Raw genomic sequence first — 24444 nt, 5'->3', positions numbered from 1 at the left:
TTGAATGAGTCAAGTGGGTCCCTGTCTTGGGCTCTGAACACTAGTTCTTTTCTCTGTCTGGAATATTCTTCACTTTCATATACTCATTATTCACTACTTTATCAGTGAGTGCTTCTTTATTGTATCTAAAATTATACCTTTTCCATTCTTCTATACTATTTCTCTGCTTTAATTTTCTGCATGGCATTTGTTTTTTGTCAGTTGCTTCTAATTCATGCTGCTTAATTGTTTACAGTATTTGTTGTCTTTCTCCATTAGAAGAAGATAGATATTACAGAGATAGATACACATATTATGAGAAAGAATTTTTGTTTTGGTCACTGCTTTGGCTCAGCAGATAGTACAATGTCTGGTTCATAGTAGGTACTCAGTAACTGTTGAATGAATAATTTGTTAAATGTCTGTTTTTCCTTGTAAAGTTACATAATTTGACAAATCGATGGGAAGAGCAGGCTTAGCTCTACAATCTACTAGCTTTTGTCTCTTAAGCAAGTTATTTGCCCTCTTTGACCTCTAAGATTAGTCCTACACAAAAGAGAGCTAATAATAAAATATTTATTGGGCTATAGCTAGCTGTAGCTCAGTGCTTGCCTAGCATGAGCAAGGCCCTGGGTTTGATCTCCAGCAACACACACACACACACAAACACACAGAGTTGTTTGGGTTAAGTAACAAATATTTCAGTGCTTTGTAACCTAGTTGAGGTAGTTAATAAATGTAAGGTAATATTAGGGTGGCGATTAATGTCCATATTAGAAAGGCCTTACAGGCCAAACCCAGTATATACTTTTATTTTTTTCCCCATTCAGTACTGGAGATTGAACCCAGAAGACTCTGCCACTGAAACTATACTCCCCACCCTTTTATTTTTTATTTTGAGGTAAGGTCTTGCTAAGTTGTGGAGCCTGGCCTCAAACTTGCAATCTTAACTGCTTTAGTTTCTCAAGTTGCTGGGTTTGCAGGTGTACAACACTATACTGACTCAGTATATGCTTTTTGCTCAAATAATTTTCTTTTTGGCCATCAGCCTCTTTTCCTACTTAAATGGTTGTATAACACTATTTTAATTGGCTGTAACTAGAGCATATCTGGTCCATTGTGAAACAAATATTCTTTTTCTAGAGAGCAAAACTGCCGGTGAAGCTTCAAAAGTGAACTCCAAGCATACAGAGGAAGAGGGGTTTTTTTTGTGTGTGTGTGGGTAAATGATGTATAAATACATATATGTATTTTTAATATATATTGTATATACTATGTATATTTTGACACTGGGGATTGAACCCAGGGCCATTTAACTACTGAGCCACATCCCCAGCTCTTTTTAATATTTTACTCAGAGACATAGTCTTGCTAAGTTGCTAAGGTTGGCTTTGAATTTGTGGTCTTCCTGCCTCAGCCTCCCAAGCCATTGGGATTACAGGTGTGTACTGTAATGCCCAGATGTTTTATTTTGTGAGAAAATTAACTTAGGACTTGGACTGCAAATATCTGGTAAGGCTGGCCCTCTCATGGACTTTAAACAATTTAAATGAGATGATAAGATGCAAAGTTGTGTAAGTTGTAAATTTAAGTATTGGCATAGACTCTCCAGAATTCTTCACTGGAAAATTCTATTTTCTGGTTAATAAGTTAGTATTTTGGTCTTGCCGCAAAATAATGAAGCCTTATGCTATTAACTGCTGCTGCTATTGTTGATCCTGAGCAAAGAAGATACAGTATGTTCTCTTGCACTTGATAACTTTTTAAACATTTAGAGATTAACGTTTTAAACATTTAGAGATTAACGTGTGCCTTCTGATTCATTTTCTTTGAATTAAAAAAAAAAACACTCAATTTGTCCCTTTTTAAAAATATTTTTTAGTTGTCAATGGACAACTTTTACTTATTTGCCTCACATGTGCTAGGCAAGCACTCTACCACTGAGCTACAACCCAGCCCCCTCCTTTAATATTATGTGAATTTAAACTATCTCATTTTTAATTTCCATTTAGTCAGGTTCTGATCAAAAGACAAAAACCACGTGGTAATTCAAAAGTCAGGAAATTTAACTATTAATGATGAAAGACAAATCAGAAATAGCAAATACTGGCAGCAGATACTACATGTAGGGCTAAGATAGGTATTTAAGAACAAAGTTTGAAGTTGCTCCTAAAAGCAATCTTCATATATTGGAGGTCTTCACTGGATGCTGAAGGTATTTGCTGAATTGTTGCAGTCAAGGTAGGCAAACCGGAAGCTATGTGTAGAGACGTTACTGAGCCATTTTGGAGTATGGCAAGAACTTGTCTGGGAAGGTATCTGCAGTAGTGCCAACTAAAACTTGTTGGGGTGAAGCACTATTGTGCGTCCCTCACACCAATAGAGCATTGTGGAAGCAAGGAATTAGCACACTGGAACCAGGGAAAGACCCCTCTTCAGTGCCTTCCACTAAGCTGAACCTCCTGCCAACTGGAGAAATGGTTATGGGTCCACCTTATTACAAACAAAGTAATGAAGACTGGATTTGGAGTTGAGAGGCAACTAATTATTGGCACAGTCTTATATTTGTGCCCACTTACCTTCCAAATACTCCTGTATACGCATTTGAGTTCTCATGTAGCAATGAAGCCACTGAAGTTGTCTATCTTATAATGAAGAATCCCTCACTCTTTCCCTAAAATGAAGAGTTGCTCAGTTCGTATATCATGGTTTCCATTGCTGGCCATATTTATCACTCCTTGAATCAAAGTTTCACGAATATTCTATTACAAAGAGATGAATTACAAAGTTAATCTTCAACAACTTAAAATAATTAGAAGGAAAAAAGAAAGTAATTAGCATTTACAAATAAAGTTATTATATAACAAAGAGAAAATATTTAAAGCAATCATTGTTTCTTCACCACTTTCACTATTACCTTCAAGTGTGCTATGGTGCTGCAGCTTTTCACTTTCAGGTTTCACCAGCATGTTATACTCACTCATGTATAAACCATAAGTTTGGATTTTCTTTTTCCCTCTTTCTTAGTCAGCTGGTCATCTGGACTCTCAGGAGGCTGTCAGCATGGGTTGTTAGAGAGGAAACAGTGCAGTAGAAGTCTATTGAAGAAGTTTGAGCAACCCACTATATGACTTACTCATATCTGTGAACCTTCTTGAATTTGGGCTATTACATACTGTTTCGCTTGGTGCTGCACGTGCCCAACTAGAGAAGGTTGTTTGGATAATATCCATTTTTTTAGCTGAGAAGCTCAGACCACAAAGCTACACTATGTATGCCCCATAATTAGGCATTTTGTCTTTATCAAAACCCAATTTCAAGCCTTAAGCTAATTATTAAAAGGTAGATAGTTATCTGTAGAAGAAATAGGTTTTCTTCAGAATTTTATGAGTCTGGGCTGTGATTCTCTTAATCTTGTATGCTAGAGGCTGCATTCGACATCCCTATTTGCAGGGACATTTCAAGTGTCATTGGGTCTACTGAACTGTAAGGCCTAAGTGACAAAGCAGTTTAGTTGCAACTTGAACTTGCTACAGAGTCATCTCTTCTTTTGGTCCCAATATAAACTGTCAGCCTTATAACTTTGTAAATGGGTTAAGATATACCTTTTTTTTTTTCTTTTAAATTGTTGGTACCATATTGTAGCAACTGACTAATTTTGAAAGGAAAATTTCAGACCTTGAATCCCCAAGTACTTGACTGATATGAAGGATTCCTCAATTTGGGGGGGTTATATTCTAGTTTGTATATATCTTCCTAAAGCATCTAACTATTTGCTATTTCCTATTCATCAAACCCAATTAGCACAGTGGAATGTAGTGAACTAGTGTACTGTTTTTGTAATGCCATTGTATTTGATATCTCCTATCATAATGATAGGAGAATTGATGTAGATCTGAGGCAAGAACCATAGGCATGTAAAAGTGCTTCTGGGGTACTAGCAAATTGGTTTTTTGGGAAAAGGCATTAGTCAAATTTGTAGCAGTATATCAAGTGCTGGAACCCATGTTGATTTGCAGCAGTAAAGACGCTACTGTATCTGGGGCATCTGCTTTAATTGGAACCATTACCTGATTAAATTTATGATAGTCCATAGCCATTCTCCAGGATCCATCTCAAAACATGGGCCAAGCTGCTGGTGAGTTAAATGGGGATGTGATAGGAATCACCACTCCTGTTTTTTTGTTATTTTTTTTTTAAGTCTGATGGTAGCATTAATTGATTTAATTCTCCTAGTGATGTTGTATTGCTTCTGGCACAATATCTTAGTTTAGGGAGGGGAAGTTCTATGGGCTTCCACTTTGCCCTTCTTGTTATAAAGATTTATCAATTGAGTCAGAAAGCCAATTTGAGAATTCTGCCAATCCAGGAACAAAGTTGGTCCATTGTACAAATGGGCACACTGTGAGTTGGACTTGTACTAAGCATTTTGTCTATTACCTAACTTCCTCAAGTCTTCCCTTTGACTGGTAATAGCATTTGGGTCCCTAGGAATTCTTAATCTCCCAGAGGTTTGGGTGTTTCCTTTTCTCTATTCCACATTCATCCACGTAAATGGCCTTTGGTGAAGCTTAGATAAGGAGTCCTAGATTGTATTTATGGAAACACTTGTCTTTCATCAGGTAGATCTGGGTTAACTAATTGATATGGGTTTGAAAACTAGAAAGAACTCTAGTTTCAACTCTGATTTTCAAATCAGAGTTTTCCTACCAGGGCCAGAGTCCGCCTACCTTCCTTCCTCCAATTATACAGATTGATCTGTTTGTATCATTATAGGCTGCCTGTGGAACATGGTTATCATTAACTGCTGCCAAGGGCGTTCCAAGTACTGATACAATTCTACTGTCTTTATTTCCTACCTTGTCTTTGTGATTAAGTGCTGCCAGTTTGCCTCTGCAATTCTAGGACCACATTATTCCTTTTGATTTATGGGGGTTGTTTTGTTTTGTTTTTGTGGTGCTGGAACTCAGGGCCTTGTGCATGTGAGGCAAACACTTTACCAACTGAACTATATCCCCAGTCACCATAATCCCTTTTGAAATCAGGGAACTTACTTAAGTGGTAACATCCCCCATGGTCATACTGGGATTGTAATAGAGACCTTATAGCCTATAAAGCCTAAAATATTTACATCTGGCCTTTTATAAAGTTTATCTAAGATTCCCTATTTTACAAAAAAAAAAAAAAATCCATTCCAGTATTTCTATCTAAGATTCTCTAAGATTCCCTATTTGAGCCAGAAAAGCTTTGGCATCAGTACCCCATTCAACACAGTTTATTCTCAAGTCCTAAATTTTAGTGAACCAACTGAACTGTTAAAGCTTCCTCCAGTTGCATAAGCTAATACATTTAATTTTGGAATCTCCAGTAAGTGCATTCACATTGTCAAGTTATGGCCAATGTAGTATTATATTCCACCTTCCTTGGTCCAACATCCTTAGAATCTACTGCTACCTATATTCTCCAGGTTTTGGCCAATATATCATTACTCTAGGTTAGAGAGAGAGAGCATGTGTGCACAGGTTATTTCCTTCTGGATGCTAGTGTTTCTGTCCCCCTAGGCCTTGATTAATTGTGTTACCACTACACCATGGGTTACTGGCATCCCATTTCCCACTGGCAAGGTGCTTAGCTTAGCTCGTACTTAAACTCAATAGTATGACCAAATCAATTGCCATATCCTTTGATTTAAGCCTTTCTCCTGGGAACAGCCTGTTTTTGGTACTAATTCTGTATTTTAGTACAGTTCAGGAAACAGAAACAGAGTAATCTGAACTAGGGAAAGCTAATGTAAAAAGTTGTTAACTAGTGTGATAGATGAACTACTAAGAGCTAAAAAGAACTCTGAAGATAAGAAAACCAAAACCAGGGAAGAGCTACTACTACTTTACCCCCAAGTATGCAAGAGAGAACCTGGGGAGCAAGCCCACTCCAGATTGAAATTCAGAGCTCTTAAAAGAAACTAAAACTATAATTCACTGCAGTGTGAAGTCCCTGAGATGCCACAGACTGAGACTAACAAGAGAGAATACTGCTTGCTGGGTTTCCCACAAAACTCCCTAGGAAGGTAATAATAATGAAACTCACTGGAAATTTGCAGAGATGATAGCAGAACTTGCTGCTCACTTGTGGGATGCCAGTGAGACTCGGGCAGTGAACACTACTTGGTGTCCCACATACCAGGCAAGCACCACAGGAACAAGAAGGGAAGAAAATAATAGTGGAAATGGAAAGAAATCCTCTTCCTGAAATATTCCTCCAGTGCTTACCCTAGGCATAAGAAAAATATTTAGGGGGTCCAGTTTCATTATTACAAATAGAACAGTGAAGAGTAGATTTGGAGCTGAAATGCAAAACATTGCTACTGATACATTGTCTGGACACTCTAAAGCTGTTAGGCTTAGAATAAAACATAATCTCTAGATAGAGTTTAGCCAGCATAAGTAGAGCTGGATACTCTCTCATTCCTGACATTCTGCTGTTTAAGTTACTTGTTTAGAAAGTTAGTTGTCTCAGGCTGTGGATTCTTATCCTTTTTATTTGCTGCATTATTCCTAGAACCCAAATGGGTAGTTAAGTGATAGTTGAAGAATAAGGGAATGCAGCCCTAGATAACATTAAAGAGTTGGTATCTTTGTTTTATTCAGTTTAGTTTAAGAAAAACTGGAATTGGATCTGGTCAGTCAATTGAAATGTAAAATTCCAATTGGTCATAGTTAAAGAATGTCTTTGTTTCATTTGCTTAAAAGAAAATTGATCAGCTGGGCACAGTGCAACATTAGTGGGATATTTAGTGGGATACCTGTCATCCCGCTAATTTGGGAGACTGAGGCAAAAGATTGTAAGCAAGGCTAGCCTCCGCAACTCAGCAAGACCCTATTTCTCTCCCTTTTACTTATTTATTTATTTTTTATTATTTTGGTACTGAGGTTTCAACCCAGGTGTGCTTAACCCACTGAGCCTTTTAAAAAAAAATTTTTTTTTTTTTTTTGAGACAGGGTTTTGCTAAATTGCTAAGGGCAGCTTTGAACTTGAACTCTTCCTGCCTCAGACTCCCAAGTCACTGGGATTTATAGGACTGTGCCACCATACCCAGCTCACAAGACCCTATTTCAAAATAAAAAATCAAGGGCTGGGGATATAGCTCAGTGATAGGAGCTTTCTTGGGTTCAATCCCTAGTACTGTACTGCAAAAGAAAAGAACTTTTTTAAAAAAAAGAAAAAGAAAAGATGACTTTCTAGGGTATTGATTGACTCTTCTTCTTAATATTTAGTGTGTTTTTGCATGTACCATTAACACCCTCTTCCAAAGAATGGGTTATTATGATCAGTGAATATAAAGGAATAGAACTTGTGGGCTGGGGTTGTAGCTCAGTGGTAGAGCGCTTGTATGCCTGAGGCCCTGGATGGCCCCTCAGCACCACATAAAAATAAATAAATAAAAATAAAGATATTATGTCCAACTACTTATATATATATATATATAAAATACTTATAATAGTACTTATAAGTACTTAATACTTATAATACTTAAAATATTATGTTTTTATTGCATAATTTTCAGAGCAAAGAGAAAAAACTGCTGCATCATTACCTGTAGTATTATCCTTTTATTAGGTAATAGTACAGCAAAGCTGCACAGGTCTGTTATATCTAGGATTCTAGCTTTACCTGCCTCTTTGTATAATAACAGGATATGAGGTAGAGTAGGAAAAAAAACGAGCCTGAGGTTGTGTTTCGTGAGAGGACAAAGTATAAAACCAATACTGAGCTGATGCCTCTTTGTGCTGCCTTGGGTGGAGGATCAGTCCACATATCTAGCTCCATGTCAGGAGGCAGAGGGATATGAAGAGGGTGGGAAACCAAGACCCTTCAAGGACCCACTTCATTTGCTGGCAGTCTTCTCTTTTTTTGTACTGGGGATTGAATCCAGAGGCACGTTATCACTAAACTACATCCCCAGTCCATTTATTTCTTATATTGAGGCATGTTCTCCCTGAGTTTCTGAGGGCCTCACTAAGTTGCCCATTCTGACTTTGAATTTGCAGTCTTTCTGCTTCAGCCTCCCAAGTCACTGAGATTACAGGTATGTTCCCCCAAGCCCAGCTGCTAACAAACTTCTTATCAGAGTGTGAAGAAAGCCTTCGGAATCTGAGAAAATCAGAAACAGGAAAAGAGTAAATTTTTGGACATTAGTTTCCTTCTTGATTATTGTATATTTAAGTGTCCCAATAATCTTTTATAATGAGAATATTAAATATGCTTAAGTAATTTGCCCTACTTTGAAAGTGATTTTTCATCATTTTAGAGCTGTAATGTCAATAACTGTACTTGCATGGAATAAATTGATAAAGTGAATAGAAGCCATTAATTATGGGCATGGACAAGAATGCAGTTTGGTATCCTTTTGTGGTTTCTAAGCAGTTGAATTTATTTTGTTTTATTTATTTTTGGTTGTACTGGGGAGTGAACCTAGGGGCACTTTTATTACTGAACTACATCCTCAGTACTTTTTAATTTTTAAAAATTTTGAACCAGGGTCTGACTGCCTTGCCCAGGCAGCCCTTGAACTTGTGATCCTCCTGCCTCAGCCTCCCTAGTCTCAGAGATTACAGATGTGCATCACTGCACCCAGCCCACTATTGAATTTAATTGTGGCTACTAATAAACAATTTTTCTGACTTTAAACCTAGAACATATTAACTACTTTCATAATTTAAATGTTTCCATACATATAACTTGTTTAACAGAACATGAAAATAGAAATTGATTCATTTTGAGTTATGTTAATTATGAGTTATTGACATTATGGGATTATTTTATATCTAGTTAGTCTGAAAAAAAAAAAAAAAGAGCCTAGCCTAGCTTCTATATTCCTCTAATCAGAGTAGCTATACCTTATGTCATATATATGTAGTCCTGGTTTATTTTGTCTTCTGTCTTGACCTAATTATTAATACTGGTTCTTTTATTCTCAAGTGTCTTGACCTGCTCTGTCTGAATTTAAGCCTTTGAGTAATCTAATTTAATATTTCTATTGTGTTATAGTGGTGGATGTTTAGAAAAAGCATATACGTTTATTACATATTTATTTTATGCATATGTACATATATGCACATTTATTTATTTGTTTTTAAATGTTTATTCTTAAGTTTTAGGTGGGCACCATATCTTCATTTTACTTTTATGTGGTGCTGAGGATCGAACCCAGTGCCTCATGCATGCTAGTCGAGTGCTCTACCACTGAGCCACAACCCCAGCCCCAAATTTATTTATTTTGGGGGGTGCTGGGGATTGAACCCAGGAGTACTTACCTACTCAGCTTTATCCTCAGCTCTATCTATCTATCTATCTATTTATCTATCTTTCTTTCTTTCTTTTGAGACAGGGTCTCACTAAGTTGCTTAGAGCCTTTCTAAATTGCTGAGGCAGGCTTTAAATTTGCAATCCTCCTGCCTCAGCCTCCCAACCCACTGTGATTACAGGTTGTGCCACCACACCCATCTCAATTATAATATTTTAATATTCAGCAAAAATATGTGAATAAAGTCAATGGAATAAAAGTATTACAAAAAATAGTCTTCATTTATAGGTTGTATCTATATGAAAAACCTGGAAGAATACCAGTCTGTATTTTTATCTCCAGAAATGTTCTTCCTCCAAATTACAAGCATTTGTTCATTCAACAGCCATTTACAGGTACCTGCTAGGTGACAGGCAACATGAACATGTTTTATGTTAAAAATAGGCGAGTCAGATTAGAGGAAGAGAGACTCTAGTACATAGTTTGGTTTCTGTGGTCAATCTAATTTCATCCATCCTCACTCACATCCTTAACCTGCCCTTGCTCCTCCCCATCACCTTTCATCCTGTACCAAGGATTGAATCATTGGCCTTGCACACGCTAAGCAACTGTTCTACAACTGAGCTACATCCTCGGCCCCCTGCATATTTTTTTGAAGTAAATCCCAGGCGGCATATCATTTGATCTTTGTATCTGTGTGTGCTCTAAAAAAATTCATTTAAGAAACATAATTGTAGTACCATTAACATATACACACCAATTCTATAATATCAAATACCATAATATCACTATTCAAATTACCAATACTTTCCTCAGGTATATTGTTTTGTTTTTAAAGTGATATTTAGGTGGCTGGTGACATAGCTCAGTGGTAGAACACTTGCTAAAGTCATGGGTTTGATCCCCAGCACCAAAAACAAATAAATAAACAAACTGGTTTAATTGGTCATGGTGGTACATACCTCTTGTCCCAACTACTTACGAGGCTTGAGGCAGGAGGATCTCTTGATCTTGAAAGTTCTCAGCCAGCCTGGTGAACATAATAAGATCTTGCCTGTAAAAAATAAATAAAAAAGAAAAACTAGTTTATTCAAATTAAGAATCTAAATTTCAGCCAGGTATGGTGGTATAGGCCTGTACTCCCAGCTACTTGAGAGGCCGAAGTAAGAGGATTATGTGAGCCCAGAGAATTGGAGTCCAAACTGGGCAACACAACAAGACACCCATCTCAAAATCAAAAACAAATTAAATTTCTTTTAATCCATAAGGGATTTTTTTTTTCTTTAATACTGTTTGGATTTTGTTTGTGGTTTTTGAAAGTGTCAGAGATTTAACTGTGTTCCTAGCCCCTGGCGGAGAAGTGAAGAGAGAAGGGGGTAGGGGAAAAGCAAATCCAGGAGTTTGGAGGACTGAATGGTAATTGTGATATTAAAGGGAATATTGTCCTTGGAAAGGAGAATAATATGTTTTTTACATATTCTCTTGTTTAGCATTTTTTCCAGATTAAAGAAATAAAGATGGGGGGAGTGTTATACCTTTCTTTATAAGTAGGAAGAAAAGAAATAATGAAGGGGTCAGATGTAGATAAGTTTGTGGTAGAGAAAAAAGCAATTGAAGAATACCATTTTCTATAAAAGGACAGGTTATATTTTAGATGGAGGGAATATGAAGATGGAGAAGGGATGGTTGGCACCCAGTCGTCATGCTTACCAGACAGTAAAGGACCAAGACAATTTTTAGAAATAGAAATAGTGTGCCAATATGATAGTGAATCAGTCATCATGGGAGTCAATTAGGGTGGTGTTCACAGGTAAACACCTCTGCCTCATGGTGGCATCCTTCAACTACATCTACTCTGGAAAGCATCTGGCAGAAATTCTGGTTGAAGCAAAAGAGGCATGCTGTGTGGTATTTTAGAACATTTCAAAGACAAACATGCTGGGTTGTTTGACAGTGAAAAAGAAATTGATAATCCTAAGGCCTCATCTCCTTCCTGCTGGAGACTGCTTCAGTGCCTGTGTTTTTAAGTATTAGAGCTCTGACCTCATTTTTTCAACTATCTTAGTGATATAAAATCCTGTTAATTTCAAATTAGGAAAGGTTAGTGATTTTTTTGTTGTTGTTTATTTTTGTTTGTGTGTCTGCAAAGTGGACAAAGATACCTTAGTATCAGTACTAAATTCTAATTATAAAAAGTAGATTTGGTTGAGGATTAGAAAGGAATTAGCTTTCTTTGTTGTTGTTATAGTACATGTATACAATACCTTTATTTTATTTATTTATTTTTATGTGGTGCTGAGGATCGAACCCAGTGCCTCACACATGCAAGGCAGGTGCTTTACCACTGAGCTACAGCCCTAAACCAGGAGTTATCTTCCTCCTGTCACTTTTTTATATTTTTAGAAAATAGAAGTATTTTTATTTTAATTTGAAATAATTTCAAATTTGCAGAAAACTTGAAAGAATATAGGAAGAACTTTTGCTTTTCTAAAATCACTAGTTGATAACACAATTGATTTATTTTTTGTTCTGTAACATAGATACAGATGTATATCAGTTTTCCTTGTCACTTTTGTCTTATCTCTGCAGTAATAATTTAAGGTATCCCTTACGTGTTCAGAGGGATTAAACAGATTAACTAAGGTCTCTCCAAAGAGCTAGTACTAGAACTTAATCTTCTGCCTCAATTTAAGTTTTCTTTCTCCTCCCCCCCCTCCCCCTCCTCCCCCCCTCCTCTCCCCCTCCTCCCCCCCTCCTCTCCCCCTCCTCCCCCCCTCCTCTCCCCCTCCTCCCCCCTCTTCTTCCTCCTCCTTCTTCCTCCTTCTTCTTTCTTCTCCCCCTCCTCCCCCCATGCCTGTAAATCCAGCAACTCAGGAGACTGAAGCAGATCACAAGTATAAAAGGTGCTGGGGATATAGCTTAATGGTAGAGCTCTCCTCTGGGTTCAATCCCAGTACCACCACCAGAGAGAATAGTAATAAGAGTAGTAGTGTTTTACATTTTTCTAAATCTCTTTAATGTGTAATTTAGTAGATCACTGCTGGATTCTCATATTTGAAAATTGCTTCTGCAGTTGTGTTACAATATGTTGTTTGGATTGACTGATACATGCAGTTTAGGAGGAGAAATGTTTGGGTATTTTTTTAAAGGTAATTATGGATATTCTCTGATGTGACAATAAAACTGGACAGGTGCTAGTTTTATTACAGGTTATTTGCAATGTAGAATTTGAAACCCTATCAGTGAACTTTTTTTTTGATCTATGAAAGGGGAGAATGTACTGGGGATTGAATCCAGGGACACTTTACCAGTAGGCTACATCCCCAACCCTTTTTAATTTTGAGACAGGTCCTCACTGAATTTTGCTTAGGATCTTGCTAAATTGCTGAGGCTGGCATTGCTCTTGTGATCCACTTACCTTAGCTTCCTGAGTTGCTGGGATTATAAATGTGGGCCACTGCATCAAGCCTCAGTGTACTTTTTGTAGTATGTTATTTTAAAATCCATTGGTCTGTATTGCACTTGATAACCAATGTTTTCTGATGGAATTAGTCCTGGCTTTGATTCATAGATATGTTATTTGATTAATGAGTATTTCAAACTTTTATCCATTTGCCTTTCTGTAAATGCCTTCAATTTAATGGAAATAGGAGTTAGCCCATGTCAACTCCAAAGTTACTTTCATTCATTCATTCATTTGTTCATTTTTATGGTAATGATGATTGAACATGGGCAGTATACCACTGAGCTGCATCCCCAGCCCCTATTTATTTATTTATTTATTTATTCATTCATTCATTCATGCATGCTGGGGATTGAGCCCAGGGCCTTGTGTATGCAAGGTAAGCCACTCTACCAACTGACTATATCCCCAGCCCTGCTTTTTTCGTTTTCCATTTTGAGAAAAAAAGATCTCTCTGAATTCCCAGGACTGGTCTCAAACTTTTGATCCTCCTTTCTCAGCCTCCTGAGTAGCTGGTATTACAGTCATGCGCCACCCCACCCCACTCACTTCTGCTTTCATAGGAAAACCAATGTATCTAAGGATGACTGATGGTGAAAGTAAGGGTTGTTTCCATTGTATTGTGTAAATTGCTTCTTGTTTAGAATTACATTTTTTATTCTTTCCTTGAAATAGACTCTGAGCAGAGTACAATTGTGGTATTAAAAAAAAAAAAATCCCACATTTATTCTGAAGGCTATCGTTATCATAAACTACTTTGCCTGCCTTTGCTAAGAATGAAATTTTAAGAATGAAATCTAGGTCATCATCATTGAATGAAGATATGGGAATGAGCCTCTGTCAAACCTGTTCATTAATGGTACTGATAGCTGGAGGCTGGCTATTTTGAATGTGGCCCCTTAGAGAGAGCCACTAAGCTACAGCACCACTCTGGAAAGTAGAAATCTGCAGACTTTGACATCTGAATACCAGACCTGCATGTTCCTTCTCCAGAAGGTCTGAGGAAAATATACTCACTTTTCTCATTAAAAACTGTAGTTCTGTTGGGTATAGCAGTACACCCATATGCCTGAAATCCCAATGATTCCAGAGAATTACAAGTTTGAGACCAGTGTCAGCAACTTAGTGATGCTCTAAGCAACTTAGCAAGATCCCATGACAAAATAAAAAAACAAAAAGAGTTGGGGATGAAGCCCAGTGGTAAAGTACCCTGGGGTCAATCCCCAGTTACTGCCCCCTCCCCCGTCAAAAAAGAAAAAAACGGTGGGAAAGATAGCCACTGGCAGCCCAAATATATCTTTATGCTTCAAATTTCTGCAAAGGACTTTGGGCCTGCTTGTATCACAAGTACATTCTTTTGGATAAGGATGCAAAATACCATGATCCACAACACTAAGACCACCTGGAGAGAGATGGGCTGGTTCTCTTTTAGGGAATGCAGATAGACAAACCTTGGGTTCCACTCTGTTTGGCCTGTGAAGCACTAGTCATCCTCTAGCTGCCCTTTATGAAGAACTATTGTGTGTTCCAGCCAAAATGGTATGTTCCTTATTTTCCCTTTTATGCCCATGGCCTTAAAAACAGATAATTTGCTATGCTCAATGTCTTTCCTACTGTGTGTCTTCCACAGACTCTCAGCTCAATGTACATAGCCTTCTAATTGTCTTTTCAGGTTCAGCTATGTTCTGATCTACAGGAAGTATTTCTAGATCATTCCATGACCATATCATGTGACCATTCTTTAAACCCCAGTAGCAGCACTTAGTACCTGCTATTGTAGATGCTTATCCCCTATAATCCATACTAATGGTAGGATTAGCAATAATTTTACCATGTTTGTCACAATTTTCTGAGTACTTTAACATATCCCCTTTCAACCTTTATGAAGTAGGTAAAGCAGGTATTAGATATGAAAACTGAGGTTTACAGAGACTTGCATCATCAGGCATGTCTGAAACCCTCAACTACACAAATACCGCTTCTTCCATAGTGTATAAGCACAATATAATGATGGTGGTGATGGTGGTGATCTGAACTCCATGACAGCAGGGTTTTTCTTCATTTTTGCTGCATTTTCACCAGTGCCTGATTCAAAATATTTAAATACATAAATGAATTATTGGGACAAATGTGGTATGGGTTTACTCCTTTGGGTCCTTTCTACTCCAGTGTTCTAAAGCAGATAAGGAAAGTAGCGGGAGTATGAAATAGAAGTCGTCACTAATTTCTCCTTTGTTAGTAGCATATAAACTATGAGCAGCATAAATATTGTTCATAAAGAAGCAGCCTGTCAACCATTTAGAATAAAATTAGGTAATTATTATTGATATTTCTTATTTTTCTATTAAAAAATTTTTTTTTAATTTCCCATGAACAATCCCAATTTTGTTCTTCATTAGAAAACAACAGATATGAAAAGAGACTAAGTATTAAAGGGGTCTGAGGTTGTGGCTCAGTGGTAGAGCACTTGCCTAGCACGTGTGAGGCACTGGGTTCAGTTCTCAGCACCACATAAGAATAAACAAAGTAAAGATATTGTATTTGTAAAAAAGTATTAAAAGGATGTAAATTTAAGGAAAACTTGGATGCAAAGCCCTAATCCACATTTTTAAGAATTGTTTTACATTTCTTGGGCCCGTTAACTTAGAGCTGCCTAATCACGGGTAGATTCATTCTTGTTTCTCCTAAGAATTTTACCCAGTGCCTGACTCTGTTGTTTCAGTCAGCCTTGAGATTTCTTCTTTGCATTTTCTAAAAATAAATGTGACCTATAAAAAATTGGCCCTATATGTTTGCTGAAATAGTAATTACATTAGTATTATAGAAAATTAAAGCACACAGTTAACCTGTGGAACTTAGATTGAAATGCTATTTGAAGTTTGCTCTCTTGCTGCTGAAGGAGGGACAAAAAAAGACATAACACTTGAAGAGAGAACAAAAGGAGGCAGTGGGTAAAGGGGGACTTTGATGGAATGGAGATGATGCATTTAAACTTTCTGGAGGTTCTTAGACATAAATATGCAGGACCACACTGCATGATCTTTAAGTCTCCTTAGCCATTTCAGTTGATAGACAATATATCAGAAATATATTCCTTCATTTTTCTTTTCTCCCTGATCTTAAGTTGTATCTTAAGAAAAGGCATACTTATTTTGTACTTTGGTTATTTATTAAGAATGTCTCTAAATTCATTGTAAATGTTTATCGATAGAGTATGATGATCAGTTTCCATCTTTAAAAAAGACACTTGTAAGCCAGGCATTGTGGCTCGTGCCTGTAGTCCCAGTGGTTTGAGAGGCTGAGCCAGGAGGATCACGAGTTCAAAGCCAGCCTCAGCAAAAGCAAGGTGTTAAGCAACTCAGTGAGACCCTGTCTCTAAATAAAATACAAAAAAGGGCTGGGGAGGTGGCTCAGTGGTTAAGTGACCCCGAGTTCAATCCCCAAAAACACTCCTCCTTCCCACAGAAAACAATCTTAGGCTTCCAATACTTACTTACTCAATTAATTAATTTATTTATTTTGGCTGTGTTAGGGATTGAACCCAGGGCTGTTCACTGAACTACATCCCCAACCCTTTTATTTTTTATTTTGAGAAAGGGGACTTGGGATCCTCCTGCCTGAACCTTCTAAGTAGCTGTGATTACAGGTGTGTGTCACCATGCCTGGCTTTCTTTCTATTTTTAAATTTAAAAATATTTTCTCAAAGACGTTAGCCAAATGTGATTGTGTCGTATTGTACTTCCTATAGTAATTTACAGAAACTCTTCTCTAGTAATTTGCTTTGTGTCTGTATGTTAAGGGTCTCCAACTGAATTCCTCGAAGAGAAAATGGCCTACCAGGAATATCAGAACAGCCAGAACTGGCCAGAAAATACAAACTTTTGCTTCCAGCCTGAGCAAGTGGTGAATCCTATCCAGACTGGTAAGCAGGAGCTCATATGTGACTGCTAAATGTGAGCTATGATAAATACAAGAACAAAGTGGCAACCACCACTCAAATAAAACATTATAGCCTACATATAATTTCTTTGTATTTGTATTCAACTAGAATAATTTCCCCTAAACATCAGTTGACCCTTTATGTACTGTTTGTCTTTTCTTCAGAGATACTTAATGCCCTACAATTCTCTCCTTTTCAGAACCTGTTTTGAATAAATATCTGAAATGCATATACATTAGAAACTAAAGGATCAGCAGTGTCTTAGAAACTTTTAATTCTTCTAGAAGGAATTATTACAGTAATAATAGTGCCTGTTTTGTGCCAGGCACCGTGCTGGAGCCTTTATACATATTATCTGGGTTTCTTACCTCACTCTGTCAAATACATATTATTATCCTTGTTTGATGAAGAGCAAAATGATTAATACTAATTTCTATAAAATTCAAATAAGAAAAAATATGGAAAAGCAGATCTGTAGTTGCCCAAAACTAGAAGTGGTAGGAGACATGAATTGTAAAAGGGCTTTGCAGGAGTAACATTGCTACCTTGATTTCAGCCTGATTGAGAGCTTAGGTTATTTGCCAGACTGTTTTCCAAAGTGACTGCCACATTTTACACCAGTAATGTGTGAGGTTTGTAATTCTTCCACATTCTAACCAACACTTATTTCCCTTTATAAAAAATTATAGCTAACCTAGTGGGTATGAAATTGTATCTCCCATTATGTGGGTGGTCTTCTAACTTTCTGGGTAATATCCTTTGATGCATAACTTTTTTTATTTTTATGAAACCCAGTTTATTCATTTTTCTTTGTGTTACTTGTGTTTTTTATGTCATCAGTCTATTTTCAAAACTAGGTTTATGAAGGTTTATCACTGTGTTTTGTTCTTAAAATGTTAGTTTGTGTTGTTATGTTTAAGTCTTTGATCCCTTTTATGTAGATTTTTGTATATGATCAGAGGTAGGAGATTCATTCTTTTTCATGTGGATATCCATTGTCCCGCTTCCATTTTTGAAAAGACTGGTCTTTCTCCATTGAATGGTTTTTGCACCTTTGTTGAAAATCTGTTAATTGTAGGTATTTGGTTTTGTTTCTCAACGTTGAGTTCTATTTCATGATTTTTGTGTCAGTATAGTTTGCCCTGCATACCCACAGGTTCTATATCCAAGGATTCAACCAACAATTGATGATAATATTCAGAGAGAAAAAAATTACATCTATACTGAACATGTCAGACATTTTCAAGTTATCATTATTCTCTAAGCAACTCATTATAATGATTATTTACATAGCATTTACATTTAGAAGGTATTATGAGTAATGTAGAGATGATTGAAAATTTGCAAAAGGATGTGTATAGGCTATATGAAACTTCTGTGCCATTTTATATGAGGGACTTGAGCATCCACGGATTTTGGTATGGGGCCACATGTCCTGGCACCAATCCCCCTTGAAAGTTGTGAGTGCACTTTACTGCCGCTTTTTGGTAAGTTTTGCAATTGTGAGTTTCCTTTGTTCTTTTCCCATGATTGTTTGATACACTCAGCCCTTTGTAATTCCATAGAATCATATTGTCAATTTCTACAAAGAAATTGGCTGGAATTCTAAGAGAAAATGTGCTGAATCTGTGGATTAATTAGGGAGTATTGCCCTCTTGACAATATTAAGTCTTCTATTCACGAGCATTTAAAGTTTTTCCATTTGTTTATTTTTCATTTACATTACAGTATTTTGTAGTTTTGAGTGTATGAGATTGGTTAAATTTATTCTTGGTATTTCATTCTGTCCGATGCTGTGAGTGGATTTGTTTCCTTAATTTCATTTTCAGATTCTTCATTGCAAGGGTGTAGAAATATAATTGATTTTTTGTTTGTTGTTCTTATATCTTTCAATCTTGCTGAACTCATTTATCAGGTCTAATAGTTTTTCAGGAATTCCTTAGCATTTTTTTAAAGGCAAAACCATGTCATTTACAGAACTAGAGTAGCCCCTGCTTACCCACAGTTTTAGCTACCTGCAGTCAACTGCAGTCTGAAAATATCAAATGGAACATTTCAAAAATAAGTAATTCACACATTTTAACATTTTTATTATACTATATTATTATGATTGTTCCATCCCATAACTTATTATTGTCAGTCTCTATTGTGCCTAATTTATAAATTATCATGGATATGTGTTTGTAGGAAGAGCCACAGTATAGAGACATAGCATCCAGTCTCCAATCTGTGTGTGTTTTGTAGGTACCCTTGATCAGGTTAAGAAAATTTCCTTCTTTCCTTCCCTATTATTGTTTTTTTTTGGGGGGGTGGGGGCTGAACTCAGGAACACTTGACCACTGAGCCCTATTTTATATTTTATCTAGAGACAGGGTCTGAGTTGCCTAGCGCCTCAATGTTGCTGAGGCTAGGTTTGAACTTGTAATCCTCCTGTCTCAGTCTCTCAAGCCACTGGTTCTACAGGCATGCACCACTGGGCGCGGTCCCCTTTTGTGTTTTAAATATTTTTATTTTTATTTTGAGACAGAATCTTGCTAAGTTGCTGAGGGCCTTGCTGAGTTGCTGAGGTTGGCCTCAAACTTGCAATCTTCCTGTCTTAGCTTTCCAAGTTGCTGGGATTATAGGTGTGTACCACCATACCCAACTTTATTGAGTGTTTTATCATGAGAGGGTATTGATTTTGTCAAATAGATTTTCTGCATCTGGTAAGGTGATCATGTTTTTATTTTTTATTCTGATGATACATTTTGATTTTTGGATATTAAACCATTATTGTACTTCTGAGATATATACCTCTTGGTCATGTTGTAGAATTTTTAAAAATGGGTTCTATATATAAACCCTTGAGGATTTTTGAAGCCATATTCAAAGACATAGTGTGTAGTTTTCTTGTGATGTCTTTGTCTAGTTTTGTGTAGGTAATACTGTTCTCAGAATGAGTCGGAAAGTGCTTTCTCCTCTTATATTTTTTGGAAGATATTGTGAATAATTGGTTTTAGTTCTTTGAATTTATGATAGAAGTCATTGGTAAAACCATTTTGGCCAGGCCGTCTTTGTGAGTACTTTTTAATTACTAATTCCAGCCAGGAAGAATAGGAGCCAGCAAGGGTGATTCCCAGTTCTAAGTGGGAGATAACACAGTAGAATTTAATTTCCTGAAATTCAAGTGTGGCGCCCAGCCATCAAGATGGCTCCCAATGGTCCCTGCCTCCTGGTATTCACAACCTTATATAGCTGTCTCCACATTAAACTAGGCTTGGTGTGTGTGATTGATAGATCACAGAAGACATTGCAGTTTCCATTTTTGTCACTCCTAAATTTATTCACCATGGGGAAAGCCATTTGATAAGGAGAAGTATACATGGAAGAGGAACTGATACTTTCAGCCCATGGCCGTGTAAATAAGCCATCTTGATGGCAGGCAGATCTTGCCAGGCAACTCTTCAGATGAGCACAGCCATGGCCAGTGCCTTGACTGCAAACTTATTGAGACTTCCTAGTCAGTGGAGACCCAGAAGAAATAGATTCTGGGGGACAGTTTCAAAGTCAATTCTGCCAGTTTTCTAATGAATCAAATGTGTGAAATTCAGAGGTCAAGGATAACTTCAAGGATAAGGTCAAAACTGTTTACCAACAAGAGAAGGATAGAATGCCATTTCATATGGTAAGATTTTGTGTTATACCAGAATGTGGGGTCCAAGAGGGTCCCAGAGAAGGGGACTTCAACTTAGGTCAACATGGTCCAAAGTTGGACATGGACAAATGGCATAGAAAAGAATTTCTCAATCCATCAGATATTGAGGCACCGAGATTTATTTAGAAAAGTAAGGAGAGTACACATTCAAGGGAGAACATGGGCCACCTCACTAATGAGAGACACTTGGGGAATCTCACATTCTTTTAAAGGAAACTGGGTAAGGGGTGGGCATAAGTGTCATCTATATGTGAGGATAACATCAATCTGGTGAGCTCAAGATGGTCATGGTGATCTGGCAAATTCAGGATTCTTAGGTTGATATCTTTTTCATTATCTGATCAAAAGGTAGGGTTGGGAAAGTACTGTATACTGTTTTGTATCTTCCTTTGTGCAATATATTCTAAAAAATACATGTATTAGTGGGCTAATTAGTGAACATGGGGCAGTTTTCACAAGTGGTTGAATTTCTAGTAATTGTGAGTGAACATTTATAGAATTCTCAGAAATCTTGGAGTGATAGGCCTGGAATGAGAGAACTGCTTGGGGAATGAAGGTCTGAGGAACTTTAGCACAAGGTTTTCACATAAAGTTGTCTTTTCCCTGTTCTTCCTTTTGTCTCATTCCTATCTCTTTAATTTCTGTCCTGTCTTATGGAGAATAGGTTTGAGAAACATGTTGCATTTGGGATTTATTAAATTAAGAGGTGGGGTGCTGGAATATATTAAATACTTTGAATACTTTACCACTCTACCTCAGTTGTAGATTATGTGCTTTGCACACATGAGGCCCTGGGTTTCCATCCATTCTTAGCATGTGCTTGCACACACATGGGCACATATACATAGAGGCCATTTTATTTTAAAGGCTGGAAATAAGGGGATAGCTCTAGAGGGCTAGTGATAAAAATTTGAGTGTCATCTGCTTATTAATGAAATTTTAGACTGTGTGATTGGATGAGAGGGAATATAGAGAAAAGGTGTGCCCTTCTCCAACCACTCAGTTCTCAAATTTAGTTTAAGTATTTTTCAAGCTTGACTTGAACAAAAATATATCCTTTTGCTAAATGATCCTGTCTCTGACCTTGCATAACAGATGTTACAGCCAGATTGCCTTTACATCCTTCCCTGTTTATTTGAAAGGCAGCCTCAAGGCTTCTTCCACCCCTGACCCCAGCTTTCTCAATTATGCCTTCTAATTATTCAAAATACACTTTGCAATGCAGTATCTGTCTCCTCTAATCCTGAAACCCTTTATAAAAAGAGGGGTGGTCTAGCTGTCTCAGAGCCAAGGAAATGAACATTTTCCCAAGACCTGGGTTTTTACATACTTGCCTCTGATGTTGACAGTGTGTTAGGGAGTCATGCATTAGCTTCATCAGAGGAAATAGTTAGACATGCAGGCTCTCAAGACCTGGGTCAAATCCTTAACATGGAAACAGAATTTGAGAAGGCCTCCTTAGAAATCATAATTCATTATTTGCCTGACCAGCTTTGCTTTTTTATGTTTTTCATGTAAGAAAGCACAAAGAGTTTACTGATGTTTTTGAGTATCTTCACTCATGCCAACTCCTGAATCTAGAGTTTATTCATTCTCTCAGGACAAACTCCATTCAGAGAGCTTTTGAAATGCAGTTTTCTTCACAATGTCCACATGAGGTGAAAATTTCCCTTTTTAAACTTGTTCTGAAAACATTCTAGCTGATTTATTTAATAACAAAATCTCTAAATTATATATTGAAAATTCCATTTTCTTTATTTTTGCCTCTTAGAATGTTAGAGTTGAGCATTAAGTGTTCTCTCAGTTTTATACATTTGTTGGCTCTGTGATTTAGATAATCAAACCTTACGGGAATAAGGGATTATATATTATTAACTTGAAACAAATGAATTAGTGAGTATTTATTGATTGCCTACATGTGTAGTCACATGTTATCTCAACTTATTTTACTACTGGACAACACACATGTAACTAATCAATATTTGTCATAAGAAATGTTTTTACCTTTCTAATTGCATTCACTGGGACTGAGTTTTGGATTACTTCTTTATTCTAGATCCCTTTAAGATGCACCATGATGACGGACTAGCAGATTTGCTCTTTCTCTCCAGTGGAACAACAAATGATTTGACATTTACAGGGCATAATAATCCTTTGGAAGACAGTTACGGTATGGCTTCTCTAGCTGGAATTATTCTGTAGGGAAGAAAAATTAATTTTCCTTCTTAGATTTATTGCTTAGGGCACATATAGCAAAAGAGAAAAAGAAAGTGAAGATTAACATGTATATTTCATATACACAAGGAAGGTATTTGGGGAATGACTAATCTCAAAGAAGTGGCTTTAGAACTCAGTTATATAGCTTCTTTGATAAAAAGTCATACTTTTTTTGAGAATTAGAAAGATAAAGGAAAAGGACTTTTCAGGGTCTTTAGTGGCAAACTGTGAGGGTGCAAGTAGGTGGTAAAGGCTAGTGAGTAAAACTTGTTATGTAGATTCCTGTGGTGACATCTCCAGGCTGATAAGAGCATACAGTTGTCTTCAGTAATCAACCTTTGTACTTTAAGATGCAGAGGGTGGAGGAACACTTTTGAAAGTATTTGTCCTGCTTTTAGGTAAATAGGAGGAAAGCTAAGAATTGATTGGGTTTTGTGTTGTTGCTATTTGTTTTTTTTTTTTTTTTTTAAGAGAGAGAGAGAGAGACAGAATTTTTTAATATTTAGTTTTCGGCGGACAAAACATCTTTGTTTGTATGTGGTGCTGAGGATCGAACCCAGGCCGCACGCATGCCAGGCGAGCGCGCTACTGCTTGAGCCACATCCCCAGCCCCTATTTGTTTTGTTTTGTTTTTCATATCTACTTCTCAGTTGACTTGCATTCAATGTAATCTTATGCCTATTTGGGTGCATATTCTGGTCTCCTATAGTCCCTTAGCTTCAATTAATATGAGCTTTCACCCATCATCTTTCATGTTAACTAATAGGCAGAATCAGATGTAGGGCCTCTGACTGTGACCAGGCTTATTCCAGATTAAAGAGGAGAATTCACAGTCAAGCTGTTCAAAGACTATGGACATCCTTTCATAAGACCTCTAACTTAGGGCCAAATTCTGCATCCACATTTTATTCATTCATGACCCATGACCTTGAGCAAATTACTTCCTCCCTAAACTCTTTTTTTTAAAATCTACAAAACAGAGCCAGCACTAGTTTTTACATTAGAGAAGTGATGACCATTAAATAAAATTATGTGAAACACTTAGCATTGTGTCTGGTAGAGTAATCATTAAATAATCTTAGTTATCATAAATAGTAATATCCTCATCTCCTCCTGTTTGCATCTTTATGCTTTCTTTGCTCAGAGTGTCCTCTGTCTTTGAAATTGACCACCCTCTATTTCTGCTCTTGCTTCTCTTCTGAAGCCTTTTGTGATAGTCTGGGCCTCATGGTTCTTTCTGCACTCCTATATCACTTAGTTCATAATGTACAGTATGCGTTGTTTGCTATTTGTCTACTTGTCTCTGTAGCTAAATTGTATTAATCTTCTCAGATGTTGTGGCATATGCCTATAATCCTGGCTACTCAGGAAGCTAAGACAGGAGGCCAAGAATTTGAGGCCAGTCTGAGCAACATAGCGAGACCCTACCTCCTGAAAATAAACAAACACAAAAATATATAATGATCTCAGCAGGGACTGATATTAAATCTGTTGAGACTGGCATAGGATAAGCATTACAATAATCCACTTATATTTGTCATTTGCCTAGTTTGTGTGTGTGTGTGTGTGTGTGTGTGTGTGTGTTTGTTTGTTTCTGAGGGTTGTCCTGGAGACCAAACCCAGGGATGCTTTACCTCTAAGCTACATCCCCAGCTCCTTTTATTTTGAGACAGTCTTGCTAAATTGTTGAAGTTGGCCTGGTGTTTGCAATCCTCCTGCCTCAATCTCCTGAGTCACTGAGATTATAGATAAGTACCACTGCATCCAGCTAGTTGTTAATAATTAACAAAATATTTTCATATAGGCAGGTGTTAATCTCATTTTACTGATGAATTAAGGCTCACCTT

The 24444-nt window shown here is 37.1% G+C and overlaps 1 protein-coding gene across 9 annotated transcripts in view; it reads left to right on the top strand.

The window, feature by feature from the left end:
* Positions 1 to 24444, top strand: part of Map4 (microtubule associated protein 4) — a 163494-nt gene that overhangs the window by 89020 nt on the left and 50030 nt on the right. For 5 of the 9 annotated variants that reach the window (XM_071600661.1, XM_027932119.2, XM_027932116.2 and 2 more), the window contains exons 4-5: positions 16546 to 16668; positions 22437 to 22550. The exons of 2 other annotated variants lie outside the window; for them this stretch is intronic. In XM_071600661.1, the coding sequence (XP_071456762.1) occupies positions 16546 to 16668; positions 22437 to 22550 (237 nt within the window). The remainder of the gene's footprint in view (positions 1 to 16545; positions 16669 to 22436; positions 22551 to 24444) is intronic. 2 more of the 9 variants (XM_071600666.1, XM_027932114.2) reach the window with 1 other exon arrangement.

Source organism: Marmota flaviventris, chromosome 1 (genome assembly GCF_047511675.1).
Source record: "Marmota flaviventris isolate mMarFla1 chromosome 1, mMarFla1.hap1, whole genome shotgun sequence".
Classification (NCBI taxonomy): domain Eukaryota; kingdom Metazoa; phylum Chordata; class Mammalia; order Rodentia; family Sciuridae; genus Marmota; species Marmota flaviventris.
This window is presented reverse-complemented; position numbering and strand designations above follow the sequence as displayed.